The sequence below is a fragment of the Tupaia chinensis genome, unplaced genomic scaffold (assembly GCF_000334495.1).
Source record: "Tupaia chinensis unplaced genomic scaffold, TupChi_1.0 Scaffold000115_1, whole genome shotgun sequence".
NCBI lineage: Eukaryota > Metazoa > Chordata > Mammalia > Scandentia > Tupaiidae > Tupaia > Tupaia belangeri.
In genome coordinates this window covers 6,146,044-6,161,240 of record NW_006159579.1, presented here as the reverse complement: position 1 = coordinate 6,161,240, position 15,197 = coordinate 6,146,044, and the positions used below count along the sequence as shown (strand labels likewise).

The following is a 15,197-nucleotide window of genomic DNA, read 5'->3' as shown; positions in this document are numbered from 1 at the left end:
CATGTGCAGAGAGGAGGGGGCGGCAGCCACCTGCCTCCCAGGCCCAGACTATGCTTCATGAACCTCTACCATGGCCTGTTATTGGAAAGTTGGTCTACATAAGGTGCCTGGAACAGGAAGTCCTCCATAAACATTCGTTTGATACAAATGTGTTGTTTCCAGTCTCTTCCTACCTGGGATTCAAAGACAAGGGACTTGCCTGACTGCCCGGTGGGTGTGTAACCTCTAGGCCATGTCTGGCAGAGAGTGGCCAGAGGCTACGAGCCTAGCCTATGGAAGGTGGTGTCCCCCCGTGGCATCCCTCCAGTGAGTCAGATGGTTCGAGCCCTCCTTAGCTGCTCGGAGCTTTCCCAAAAGCAGAACCTTTCCCTCCCCACACATGGACTCCTTTTCCCTCCAGGTGGCCTGGGAAGGGAGGCAGGGCCCTTAAAGTCCTGAGCTTCAGGTCAAGCTCCCCTGTTCGTGTTCTGTGACCACAGATATGCCCCTTGTCTTCTGTGGGCCTCAGTTTCCATCGTTGAAAATAGGAAAACTAGTAGAGATAGGGCTTTGCAAGATGGCCTTAGCGTGATCCTTGCCCACAAGGTCATGGTAGGCAACAGGGCTAAGTATAGTGGGGCTGAGGCCTCGGCTGAAGGGCTGGGCTGTAGAAACCTATGCAGAGCTGAGAGCCCACAGAATTGACCCCACAGAAGCAAGCACCGGCTCAGAGAAGCCAAAAGTCAGCGTGATCCAGAGCCCAAGAATGTGGCATGGCGGGATGAGCTGGTAAGGCGTGGCTGGGCCTCCTCTCCAGAAGCCAGCCAAACCCAGCTCAGCCTGGACCCAGGAGGGTGGGAACCTGGGCCTGGCTTTAGCAACCCAGCTGAAGGCTTCTTGCAAAAGTGGCCTAGGGTTTAGGGGGGCAGTCCTTGACTCCTGAGTGCCTGCCTTGCCTTCACCACTGTAACTCTGATGCAATTCTGATGGAACTTCACAGCCCCGTGTGTGGCATTCCAGAGCACTGACAGCTGAGGTCAACGCAGACGCCCTGGCATCCCGGGCAAACGGCTCACCTTTCTGAGCCTCAGTTTCCTCTGCAAAGTGAGGGCCAAACAGAGCTACTCTCACTGTGAGGACCGTGAACAATGTAAATAGGGTGACTGGAAAAATATCCGGCCTTTACTGGGTGCGCCAGAATTGGAAGTTGTTGTAATGATAATAGCAATAATATTACTAATCAGCGGTGGCGTCCTTATCGTCATCACAAACGTGAGAGGTGGCGACGAGGTAAGGAAAAGGCTCTAGTCACAAGCAAAGGTCACGTGGCATAAACAACAGGCATTCACATCGAGCACGTGCAGCCAGGCGGGAGTGCAGCCACAATGCAATGGGACCCCCGTGGGAAAGGTGGTGGGTTCTCATCCCTAGACCTTCCTGACTACACTGGGTTCGTGCCTGTGATCCGAGCTGGCGGAAGTTGGGGGTGGATTGTGGCTTGAAGACCTTGTTGTAGCTGCCTGTCTCTCTGTATCTCCATCTTTGTGTGTGTCTCTCTCATGGAAGAAATAACTAAACTTCAAAAATTATTTTAAAAAATTAAACGCCACGTGCGAGGCACTGCTCTAACCCTACCTTACACTTCCTCAGCCCCAGCGTGAATGGTATTTCAGGGGGATATGACTTTTTTTTGGTTTTTAATTATTTTATTTAACTTTCTTTTTCTTTCTTTTCTTCCTTTCTCACTCTTTATTTTTCTTTCTCCTGCTCTCTCTTTCTTTCTTTCTTTATTTCTTTCTTCTTTCTTCTCTCTCTCTTGATTTTAATTTGACCAGAGAGGGACAGAGTGAGAGAGAAAGAGAGAGAGAAAGTGAGAAAGCAAGCCATCAGGTTTGAGTCCAGGACTCAAACCATGGTTGGCCATGTGGGAATCCAAACACCTTAACCACCACCTGCAGGCCCCAGGAATAATTCTTAATCTTTTTTTTGTTAGAGGGTGCATGCACTTGCCAGTGAGAGAGTGAAAGAGAGAAAGTGAAGGAGAAAGGGGAGAGAGAAAGCTCTCCCCAGCTGAGAGAAGTCATGCCACAATCCCGTCTCCATTTCCCCTTTCCATCAGGGTTTTGGGCACATACACTCATGCCTGGTGTGTTTTTCAAGCCCCTGGGTTGGGGTTCCAACTATGGTCGGCTATGTGAGATCCAGCCCCCAATGAGTAGCGCTTACCATTGGGCAAAGGGGCCTGCCCCAGGCAAGTAATTCTTGGTCGGGGTGGAGGACTGTCCTGTGCAGTGTAGGATGTGGAACAGCCTCTCTGGTTTCTACCCTCTGGAGGACAAAAGTATCCCTGTCAGTTATGACCATCAGAACCGTCTTCAGACATTGGCAAATGCTCCCAGAGAGCTCCTTTGCTTTACATGGATTCACTCATTCAATCCTCACAATTTCCTATCACTTTTATTATCCCATTATGCAGATGAGAAAACAGAGGCACAGTAGAGAAAGTCACTTGTCCAAGAAGACCTGGCTAGCAATGGCAGGACCAGACTTTAAACTCAGGAAGTCTGGCTCATTAGCCTAAGTTCTCAACCGCAACACAATAAGCCCCTTGTACAACATTTTTACCTTAATAGCGGCTTTCCTTTTCCTTCATAGGCTGGAAGCAGCATGTGGTTGGAGAGGGAGCGCTTCCAGCCTGGGTGCAGCCCCAGCTCCCTTCTTATCAGCTGGGACCCTTCTCCCTATCACATGAACAACAGGGCTCCTGGACCTCTCTGAAGACTCTCTTGTTCATAATTATCTTTGGATAATGATACACTGTGGCATGATGAGTTCAGATAGACACCCAATGGAGGAGCCACAGGTGGCCACTGTTGGGGCAATGCCCAGTTTTATGATTTGGGAGACGGACTGGGGAAGTTAAGAAGCCGGGGATTGAAGAGGAAGGAAGGAGAAAGGTGGGTGAGTCAGTTGCCAGAAATAGGGGGAGGAGGTGTCTGCGTGATGTTTGATGTGTCTTTGGCTTTGTGCAAGCTGGTCCTCTTGAACCTCTACCAACACCTAGATAGCTGGAGCCTGGCTCCCGGAATGATCACACGTAGCACAGACCAGAGACCAACAAGCAGGGAGGAGTAAGTTCAGCTGGACCACACTTGGAATAGATCCATCTGGCTAGTGGCTAGGCTGGTGGCCTTCAGCCAAATTTCAGATACATGAACACAAATAAATGATTCTTCTTGAATAAGTGATTGCTGTTCAGTTTGGACATCATTTGTTACACAGCATTAGCTGACTGAGACTATTAGTATACATACGCTTGAATAACCCATATACAGCTCTGCTCCCACTCACACACATTCCTGGATGCCAGGTGCACGTGTCATTGAGTGTGATACTCCATATCCCTCCCTATCTCCAAAGCCCAGATTAAACGACACATCAGAAACTGAGTCAGGTATCAGGGAAGAGTAGAAATTGGGTATCTGTAAGCAGAAGTTGAAGGCAATCTCAGGGCATAGCCATGTGCACATGGGTGTACCGAGGAACCTATGGATGCACGTTCTCCCGTGAGCATGCACATGGCCACGTGTGCCAGTGCAGGCTTATGAAGAGGATCTCTCCTCTGCTACTTCAGGGCTTTCTAGGAGCTCTGGATTCTCTCTGCCTGCCGATGTACTCTCACCGAATTTAACAAATGGCCACGATGTGAACGGTGCCCCTCGCATGTAGCCTTCTTACACAATGTACAACTTGAACATCAGTCCACAGCAAGACTGATGTCTATGACACAGTCCCTCTGGAGATGGAGGAAGGAGCAAGATGGGAATGAGAGGTTACAAAGAGAGAACTCTATATTTACATTTTTAAAATAATTATTTAATTTAATTTATTCATTTACTTTTTATTTTGACCAGAGGGGTGGGGGAGAGAGAAAGAGAGAGAGAGAAAGCAAGAAAGCAAGCTGCCAGGTTTGGGACTCAAACCACAGTCGGCCATGTGGAAGTCCAGAGCCCTCAACCATCATGCCACCTGCCAGCCCCTATATTTACATGTTTTGTGCCATCTTCACTGAGCTTCTAAGTCCATATATGGCAACAGCTTTCCATTTGAGACAAAGGAGACCCTGACCATGTCAGCCAGCTCACTCTGGGTTGCTAAACGATGCTCACTGTACTCGTCCACAACTAACTCTGCTAGAGCTGATCTCTGGGTTATGGAATTGACAAGCAGGGTTGTTCTAGACAACATGGATAAAAACAGTCGGGGTCTGGAAGCTGGAGCAGCTGTATGTACATGACTCTGCAAGGCTGACCATGTGCGAAGGTTCCAGGTTCAGGAGCAGAGACCTCCCTGAGTGCTTCAGGCTGGCCGAAGCTGGGGGTGGGCCACAGCATCTGATTCTGTTAGGGTCAGTCTGTCTGTCTTTCTTGCACTCACACACTGGTAATAGAAAAAAACTTAAGTTTAAAAAGAAAGAATATGGGGACCAGCAGTTGGCATAATGGCTATGTTGCGGGACTCCCATGTAGTTGACCACTGTTCAAGTCCTGGACCCGGTGGCTTAAACTAATGCCAGGCACATGTGCGTGCGTGTCCAAGATCCCGAGAGGAGAATGGAGGAGAAGGGATTGCGGTGTGGCCATCCCCCCTGGGGGGTGATTTCTTGCTTTCTGTCTCTCTGTCTTTCTGGCCAGTGCACGCACCCTATAGTAAAAAAGCCTCTCCAATTAAAAAAAAAGAATACAAACATTTCAAACTGCAATCAATATAATTGAGCTTCCTGGATCACCTGCCTTGAAGGCTTAGGGAGGAAAGGGAAACATGCTGGGCCCGAGGAGCTGTGCTCTGAGTGTGGGGACCTGGCTCGGCCTGCAGACCAGTGACTCTCAACCCTGCCTGTGCCCTGGGACCCTCCAGGCAGCTTTGCCGAGGCCAGTGCCCAGGCAGTGCTCCAGGCCGAGGGCACCCAAACTCCTGGGAAGGGGGATTTGAGCATCCGTATTGTTGGAAGCTGCCCGGGTGGTTCCATGGGCAGCCAGGGTTGAGAAACCCCACCAGGGCATTATTACGCTGCTGGGTTCAGAGAATCACACCAGATTCAGAGTGGGGTGGGAACAGACGGAGCGCACCGGAAACAGACGGAGCGCACCGGAATTCTTACAAAGCACTTCTGGGAGGAGCGGCCTTCAGAGATGGCTGGGGAGATTACGGTCCTGCCGTGACCTCTGAGATGGCAGATATTCCCAACCAGAAGTTCAGGATCTACCAATTTCTATTTGAAATAGCAAGCTGGATTTTACGCATTTTTAAAATAGCGAGCTATCATTTGAAGACTAGGAAGTTTCACATTTGAAAAACCCTCTAGTTCCAATTTCTCTTGGAAAACATCAGAGGAGATTTAGGTCTCTGTCGCTACATGACAGTTGGCAGAAGCTGTGATGGCTGCCCCTTAAAATGACCATTACAGCCAGTAGATGACGTAATGGTTACATCACTATACTCCCACATAGCTGACTGTGGTTCAAATCCTGGACCTAGCGGCTTAAAACTCACGCCAGGCACATGCATGTGTATGCGCAAAATCCTGAGAATTGACTGGAGGAGAAGGGATTGCGGCATGGCCATCCCCCCTGGGGTGTGATTTCTCGCTTTCTGTCTCTCCATCTCCCTCTGTCTCTCTGGTGAGCACATGTGCCCTATAACAAAAATCTCTCATAGAAAAGGCCTTGCAGCCAGCAGTGCAGTTCTGCGGGGCTTGCCAGTTCAGTTCTAAAAATTCCAAAGAATGCAGAGCATGGCCTTATGGTTCCTTTGAACAAGGGTGTAGGCGTTTGAGTGCTCCCTCCTGAGCCACTTCATCCAAGAGCTGTCGTGTGAGCTGGGCTCCCATGGAACTGTGCTGGCTAGGACAGCAACCGTTAGCCCCTGAGCACTGGAAAAGTGGTTAACACCACGACTTAAGACAGCCCGAATATTTTATTCAGAGTTTTTATTTTTTTAAAAAAACTTTGTTTATTTTAATTTGAACAGAGATCAGAGTGAAGCAGTGAATGAGAGAGAGAGAGAGAGAGAGAGAGGAAAAGTGAGAAAGCAAGCTGCCTGGTCCAGGACTCAAACCGTAGTTGACCATGTTGGAGTCCAGTGCCCTTAACCACCACACCACCTGCCAGGGCCTGAACTTTTAATTGCACTTAAGTTTAACTAACGTAAATTTACAACGGGGTACTTGCTTCGATTGCTGGAAAATGTCTAAATATATTTAGAATGACTTGGATATGAGAATCTACTTTTCCAACTGTAAATATTTTTTAAAGTTTATTTCTTCTGCGGCTAAGAGAAACAAAGAGACAGCACCCCCATCCGGGTCTTGATGTCACGACCCACTCTCAGCCTCTGCCTCAGCCCCAGTTGGGATATCCAGGGAGGTCTCCACCTATGAACCCGGAACCTCCCCACCGGGGTTCGCCTTGCAGAGCGTTGCATGTGGACTGGGCCACTGTCCGGCCCCCATCAACTGTACATTTTATGAACTCTAAATATACACTAAGGATTCCTGGTGAATATTTAGCATCCTAATGTAAATTGCTGTAAATAAAAAATACAAACTGGTATTTGAAATCTTTGTATTTAAAAATGTAAGATATCTCATTAATGTTTTATATCAATTACACGTCAAAATATTTTAGACAGACTAGGTTAAAGAAATGTATTATTAACACTTTTAAATGGGCTCAGTGCCCTCTACTCTGCCACAATCCTTGCTGTGCCCTGACATCTTAGGCTCTGCCACTTCACTTCTGACGGTAACTGCTCAACCCCTGTGGGCACTGGCGTTTATAACAACTGGTCTATGATACTCTTAAACTGGTTTGCAGAAGGGTGGTGTGGGGAGCTTCTTAAAATTTTATCAATGCCGTGGACACTTTCTCCAGAAAACTACTCACACATATAGATGCGAAGCATTTAGCAAATGATGTTGGCAGCTCTTGGGTCTTCAAAGGTCCATCCTTGGACCCCAACTTAAGAACACCCAGTCGCTAAGACCAGTGGGAAGAGCACGAAGTGGGTTGCCATGGGGACAACCGCCTTCGGGTTAAGAAATGGTCTCATTAGCTCTTTCTTTGCTGCTTGGATCTTCATAGTGGGGTTCCCAATTTCCACTCTTCCACTTGGTCACTTAAAGACTTAAGAGCCAGACTGTCACTTTGAAGTCAGGGATCTGGGTTCTTGGCTCAAAGTTAGGAACCAGGCTCCTACCCCATCCTTCCTCTGTCTCGCTCTCTGCTCCTGCCAGTGTGAGCTTCTTACACCTTCCAGAAGTACCAGGCTCCCTCTAGCCCTGGAGCCAGGCCCAACTTACAGATGCGGCCAGGAACACCCTTCTCCTGCCCACCCTCATCTTGCCTAGCGCCTACTTTGGCATCAACTGAGGCGTCCCTTCCCCTAGGAGATCTTCCCTGCAGCCTCCCATCGGACTTCTACTAGGCTCACAGATGTTCTAGCTCCTAATCCTGCCACCCCCCCCAGTCATTCCCTGTTTGCTTTCTCCTTTAGCCTAGGATCTCCTTGAGGGCAGAAACTTTCTTAGGGACCATTGGATGGGCACGGTTCTCAAGACAACAGCAGAGCACAGCAGGTCCAGGGAAGCGTTTGAAGGATACACGGATGAATGGCTTAGCCACTCCTTCTCGAAGCATGGTCCCCAGACCTGCGGTATCAACACCAGCTGGGAACCTGTTAGGAATGCAAGTTCTCAAACCTCCCCCAAAATGAGATCCGGGGTGTGGGATGCAGACATCCGGCCTTGAACGAGCCCTCTGACGTACTCATCTAAGCTGTGGGTTCAAGGGAGAGAAGCAGGCACGGATCCCTGGGAGAGGAGGCAGTGGAGGCAGGAGACAAACGTTTGGAGAAGCCATACGGAAGACAGCTGTGGTAGGCAAAGTGAATGCCAGCACCCCCACCCAAAGTTGCCTTCGTCCCAGTCCCTGGTGCCTGTAAATGTGTTGTTACATGGCCAGTAAAAAATTTAAGTTTATCCATTTCTTCTTCCAAGAAAGAGAAAGAGAGGCACCCCAGCAGGGTCCTCACTCTGTGATTCCCCCCGAGCCTCAGCCAGCCCAGCTCATGGGCACACACAGGTAGGTGACCAGGGGATGCAGGGAGGCCCCAGGATGTGAACCCAGGACCATCCCATGTGAGTCCAATTGTGTTACTGCTATGCCACCACCTGCTCCTGATTACGTCAGAATCTATAGTTTGAGTGTAATGGAAGACATCACAAACCAAGTCATAAGACAAGCTGAGAGGAATATTTGCAACAAATGAGAAAAGCCATGTAAAGAGTTCCTAGAAATCAACAAGAAAAAAAAATACCCAAAAAGTCCAATAGACAAGTTGACAGCAGATACGAATCAACGAGCCACTGAAGATATGAAAATACGCCGCAGGCAATCAGGGAAATGCAAACCAAGACGACATTTTTCACCCATCAGATTGGCAAACACTGAAAGGATTGCTAACACCCAACCTTGGCAAGTGTCAAGAGAAAGATATTCTGACACCGTGAACATCTGCTGGCTGACCTTGGGTGGGGTTGGTGATACCTGACAGGAAGCGGATGTTGAGAGGTGGCAGACAGGACGAGAACTCCAGGACTGCGAAGGGCAACAGCCTCACCCCTCAGCCTAATTAGAGCCTTCTTCTCTGCTTCGTTGTGAGGCAAGAGAATACGAAGCCATTTGCAACCAGGAGTCAGAGAGGCCCTCCTGCTGGAGAGGTTGGCTCGTGAGGGCTCTGGCTGCAGAGCTAGCTAGAAGCACCAAGCCTACAGCCTGGTCCCCAGGTTACAGTACCAGGTGGCTGTTTGGTGGTGCAGAGCCAGGAGGACGTGCATGAACACCAGCTGCTATGGGAATAGCACCGAGGGGTTGGCTCCGTGGCCTGGTGGTTAAGGCAGCCAAATTCCATATGCCCAGACGACAGTTTGAGAAACATGCCAGGTGCCTGTGTGTGCATGCCCAAAACCCTGAAAGAAATGAAGAAGGGATTGTGGCATGGTCATTCCCCACAGAGGGGGCTTTCTCCTCCCCCACCCCACCCCGTCCCTCTCTTGCTCTTTCTGGGGAGTGCACAGACCCTCTGGAAAAAAAAAAAAAAAGAGAGAGAGAGAGAGAGAAAAATTGAGAATAGCACTGACTCTACCGATTAGTGCAAACAGGTGAGTTTTCAAGGATGAGTGGAGAATTTAGGACTCCAATGCAAATTTTTCTATCATGCTAGGGAATCAGGCAGACTGAATTGACTAGTTACAGGAAAACAATTAACCTGTGTTAATTTGGAGTCAGGGACAGGACGATCCCACCCGGAGCCCTTCACGTGTGTTAATTTCTCTTTATCCTCACAACCGCCCAGGAGGCAGGAACTTGTTCACAACCTTCTATAGAAAAGGAGGCTCAGAGAGGCTAAGGAACTTCCCCAGAGGCCCACAGTTGGTAAGCCAGGTTTTGAAATTCCAGCTGTCCTTCCTTACCACTGAGTAGGGGAGATTTATTCAGTGCTTGGGTTCATGTATGGTGGGGGGTGTCTAGAGGTTTAAGGGCGCATGTCATCTGGAGGGATCGGTTAACGCTGACGTCAGGACAGAGATTCAAGTTACACGTGAGCAAAGTGTGAGGTAAGATGGATTTCGGAAAGGTGACTTACTCCACAAACTGCCTGAATACAGTCGGCCACGTCACTTAGTCCACGATTCATCAAGTGCATCCAACTTTGCCCTAGACTCGAAACAAGTCTTCCTGCCTCTCTGCCTGCCTTTGAAACAGCCAGACAGCGAACGGGTGGACACCGAGATGCTTGGCCTCACTGTTAACCATAAAAGAAGTGGATTAAAACAAGACAGAAGTTCAGAGACTGCCAGTGGCTGGATCCCAGCTGACTGCCCAGTTCAAGTCCTAGACAGTTTCCTAGTGGCTTGAGAAACCACCACACTGTGTTTTAGTGTGTGTGTGTGTGTGTGTGTGCGTGTGCATGCCTAAACTCTCCAGAGGTGGGAGAGAGGTGAAGGAGAAGGGATTGAGGCATGGCCATTCCCTTGGGAAATATTTGCTCACTTTCTCTGTTTCTGTCTCTCTGGGAGCACACACAACCTCTAGCAAATTAAAAACAAAACAAACAAGAAAAACAAATAGACAAAAAGAAACAAGATACCAGTTGATCCCAATCCAATTAGCAAAGGTTAGAAAGAACAATATACTCCAGTCAAGAATGTCAAGAATGTAAGGAAAGGGAACCAGCAGTTAGCGAAATGGCTATGTCGCTGGACTCCCACGTAGTCGACCGCGGTTCGTGTCCCGGACCCGGTGGCTTAAAACTCACGCCGGGCGCGTGTGCGTGCGTGCCCAAGATCCCGAGAGGAGAATGGAGGAGAAGGGATTGTGGCGTGGCCATCCCCCCTGGGGGGTGATTTCTCGCTTTCTGTCTCTATGTCTCTCTCTGTCTGGAGAGCGCATGCGACCTATAGTGAAAACCTCTCCAAAAAAAAAAAAGAAAAAGAATGTTAGGAAACATGCTTGCACTCACTTGCTGAGTCTATAAATGGCTGTGACCTTCTTGAAAACTGTTTCCCAGGATACATTTCAAAAATTTAAATATATACCCCTTTGGACTCAATGATTCTTATTCTGGGAATTTATTGTAAAGATAAGCACACAAAGACATATGTCCAAGAATATTGCAGTATGGCTTATAATAGCAACCGAAAGAAAGCAAGGCAAGGGAAAGGAGTGACCTGGCCAGGGCCGTTGCACAGCGTTTAAGAGCTGAGCAGAGAAAAGCCAGATCCCACATGGCCGACCAGGGTTCAACTTCCTGCTCCGGCAGTTTGGAAAAAAAATCTCAAAGTGCACAAGTAAGAGACCAATTAACAAAACTATTATTCAGTCACAAAATGAAATATCATGCAGCCTTTTGGGGGGGGGGAGGGAGGGTTTTTGGTATAGGGAGCGTGTGCTCGCCAGAAAGACAGAGATAGAGAGACAGAAAGCGAGAAATCATCCCCCGGGGGGGATGGGTACACCGCAGTCCCTTCTCCTCCATTCTCCTCTTGGGACCTTGGGTACGCATGCACACGCACCCGGCGTGAGTTTTAAGCCACCAGGTCCAGGACTCGAACCACGGCCAGCTACGTGGGAGTCCAGCAACATTGCCATTATGCTAACTGCTGGTCCCGTAATATCATGTGGCCTTTAGAGAGGACAATGTAGATCTCTGTGAATTGATATGAAAAGATATTACGAATTGGTCTAATTAATTATCTAATTAACATATATAATTATATACATGACTGTAAGTAGAATAATGTGCACTAATTAGACCATATATATCTTTTATTTATCCATGTATCTAAGTATATTGGGTCTTCGGCAAAATCATGATGTATTCTGCTTTTTTAATGTAAAAATGTGTCATGACTTTTCTTTTAAATAACACGAATCCATTTTTATTCATTTGCTTTTCATTATTTTAAATTATTGAGGTGGGGGACCAGCAGTTGGCATAATGGCTATGTCGTTGGACTCCCATGTAGCCGACTGCAGTTCAAGTCCTGGGCTGGTGGGTTAAACTCACACCGGGTGCATGTGTGTGCATGCCCAAGATCCTGAGAGGAGAATGGAGGAAAGGGGATTGCAGCATGGCCATCTGCCTGGAGGGTGATTTCTCGCTCTCCATCTCTCTCTTTCTGGCAGGCACACGTCCCCTATAGCAAAACTTCTCCCGAAATTTTAAAAATAAATAATAAATAAATCCTTGAGGGGCACAGCATCACACGGATTCTGTGTCCAATGGCCATAGCAGGAAGGTTGCTTCGGAATTTGGCTCGAACCGTGCCACCATTTCCACGGGCACGGGTAACCTTCCCCCAGATTACTCTGGTTTTATTTGGTTTGCCACCAGGGGTCACTGTGCTGTGTTTTGCTTTGTACACATAAGCACACCTGTTGCCTAAACAGAGTTCTGCCTCATCTTGTGCATAACCTTCCATTTTAAGAAGAGCTGTATGCTCCCTTTGGTTCCTGAGACCCCACTTACAGCCAGCAAAAATGGCCTTGAACCACAGCCTTCCAGACATAATTGCCGTTTAGAAGCACTGTTCCCAGCAGGCCTCCACAGGCTCCAGGACGGCAGAAAGAGGAAAGCTGCGTGACTTTTCTGATGACCCACTATTTATGAAGCGAAACATCCAAGGAATGTCCCCTGAACTGTTCACGATTACCGTTCTTGTGGCTTCCAGGTGGCAGAGGCAAGTGGATTTCACTTGCTATTTTTTGCATTTTCTAATAAGAATTATGAGTTAACAGAAACATATTTCTATTGGGAAGTGAGGGTGGGGGCAGGGAGGGAGATCCCAACAGAGCCACCTTGCTTGGATTGAGTCCTTTTTTTTTTATTAGACAGATTTTTGGCCACACTACAATCGCTTCTTCTTCATTCTCCTCTCAGGATTTTGGGCATGCACACACATGCGCCTGGTATGTTTCAAGCCGCTGGGTCTGGGACTTGAACTGTGGTCAACCGTAAGGGAGTCCAGTGCTTTAACCACTAGGCCACCTGTTGGGCCCTTGAAGAGTCTTTAAGCTCCTTCCAAAACCAAAATTGCATGGTTTTAAAATTCAGTCCTAGGTCAACAGGTGGCACGGTGGTTAAGGCACTGGATTCCCACATGGGGAAACATGGTTCGAGTCTTGGACCTGGCAGCTTTCTTTCTCACTTTCCCTCTCTCTCTGTCTCTCTCTCTCTGATAAGCACACATGCCCTAGAGCAAATTTTAAACAAGTGATGATCATAATAAATAAAATTAAATAATTTTTAAAAATTCAACCTACATGGTGAATTGTCCTAATCACCTCATGGGAAATTCTATGTGAGAGCAACACTGACTCTAGTCACCCGTTCACCATTCCTGATCAGCATTTACTGCATCCTGCCATATCAGACCAGTCCTGTGTCTTCCTTTTGGGCCAGCCTATGACCATTTCAAGGATGAAGGGGGTATCTTATGCATCCTCACCCCTCCATGCCCATCACGGAGTTTACGTAGAGGTGGAGTGCGTTTCATCCACGGAGTGATTATTTCATGAGCACTTATGATGGGCCAGCCCTGTGCTGGTGCTGGAGGGCCATGACTGAACAGGACAGATCTGGGCCTGGCATCCTGCAGGGCGCAGCCTCACTGGGATTAGCTGAGTAAATGTCTCATGAGTGATAACAGACTAAGGGGAAACCTGACCTAGTGACTTTGTGACCTGCGCACGGAACCCTGGCCTGGAGCAGGCAGTCGGACCCTGCCTCAGGGAAGCAGCTCCCAACTTTTCGTACAATGGACTCTTCCCCATAAACAAAAAGAGAATAATGTTATCAGAAACTTATTTTGTGAGTTCAGTTTAAAGCATTTGGTGATTATATAATCAATACAATTTTGATGGGCAAAATTTTTTGGTATTAATAAACTTGAATGTGGTTTTTTTACTAGATTTATTAATACTTAAAAAGATACAATAAAAGTTAAATGCAAATAAAATGTTCATAAAACATGGAGTTTGAAAAATCATGGTTCTGGAACGTGTGTTGTTTGTATTTGGTTTTCTTTTTTTATTTTTGTCATAGGCTTTTGCACTTGTCAGAGAGAGACGGAGGGAGGGAGTATGAGAAATCACACCCCAGAGGGGATGGCCATGCTGCAATCCCTACTCCTCCATTCTCCTCTCAGGATTTGGGGCACGCACGCACACGCACCAGCATGATTTTCAAGCTGCCAAGTCCAGGATTCTAACCGTAGTCAGTTATGTGAGAGTTTAGCACCTTAACCACCAAGCCACCTGCTGGCCCCATTATTTGTTTTGTTTTAAGCAGCAAAGGTAATGCTACAAAATTTCAAACTCTCTTAAGTATTATTAATTTGTTCATTTAACCAGGAATGAAAAAAAAAAGTAGTACATTTTTTTAAAGCCAGAAGGTGCACGTGCATGCATGACAGAGAGAGAGAGAGAATATGCCACGCAATGGGTCCTGGTCAAGCCACATCCTTTTCCTCTAATCTCCACCCCACCAGGACGTGTAAAGACATCCATAACAACTGAGGGACAAAAGGAGGCCTGGAAGTACATGTATGATAGCATGATCCCATTTATGAAAAACTGGACATATGTAGGTTTACATATGCCAGAAAGTTCTCCCAAGATACAAGGCAAAACCTCAACAGGCCCTGCCGTGCAGGGAGCGGCCGCTGCTCTGCAATGCTGGAGCCCTGGGAGACTGCCATTCAGATCCTGGTTCTTCCCGAAACATGCCAGAACGTGGGGCACGCCCTGCTGTGCTCCTGGCTGGCTGGAAGGCTAAGGAGTGAGCTGGGCATTCACAGCATGGTGCAGTCCTGTCTACGTGCCTGCTTCCCTCTCTCCCTTGTACCTCTCAAAAAATTTAATTGCACTTTTAAAAAAAAGTTAACAGTAGTTAAGTTCCTAGAAATAGGCATAGATACTTCGGTGCTGCTTGACTTCCGGTAATACACTGCAATACGTCGTCATCACAGAGGGAGAAATGGCTTTTAACACACGGTAGCACATGGGCCAGGAAGGAGTGATGACACAGTTCTCAGGCAGGTGACCACAAAGCCACACCGACTCAGCTGAGACACCTTAATCCTGAACCCCAAATAAGAACCTGGGGTCCCTAATACTCCCTACATCCAGAGGAAGGAGCAGGTCAATGCACCTCTAAGAAGCCAAAAATCAATGAGTTCCACAGGGGGCCAGCACCAGCGTGGAGACAGAGCAGAGTCCCAGGCCCTGCAGGGGCACAGTGGGGTCCCCAGGACCAAGGTGTGGAGCTCATTTGCACCACTGGGCAGCTGCTGACCTGGGCCAGTGACGTGGCCTCAGAGCTTCCGTGTCCTCACCTTACAGGGGAGGAACACTCTGGCCTCACAGGGGTGTCTTAGGAAGGCTGAGTGGATGACATGCATGCCAGGCACTCGGAGGTCCACATCTCTCCCCCCTCCCGTGATGCCGGTACCTGCCGCTCAGGTGGGCCCAGGGCTGGGCACAGCGCCCCAGCTGCCTGGCGATGCGGGCCCGCGGGATCCGGGGACACGGTGAGGCCAGGGGCAGCAGGGCCAGCCTCTGCATCTGGGCCGTGGGGAGAAGGGCAGGCTCTGTCAT

At 48.4% G+C, this 15,197-nt stretch overlaps 1 protein-coding gene across 1 annotated transcript in view; it reads right to left on the bottom strand.

The window, feature by feature from the left end:
• Positions 1-15,197, bottom strand: part of ARHGAP40 (Rho GTPase activating protein 40) — a 44,191-nt gene extending 28,994 nt beyond the window's left edge. Inside the window, exon 1 of the mRNA XM_006144131.3 lies at positions 15,052-15,197. Within this exon, the coding sequence (XP_006144193.1) occupies positions 15,052-15,197 (146 nt within the window). The remainder of the gene's footprint in view (positions 1-15,051) is intronic.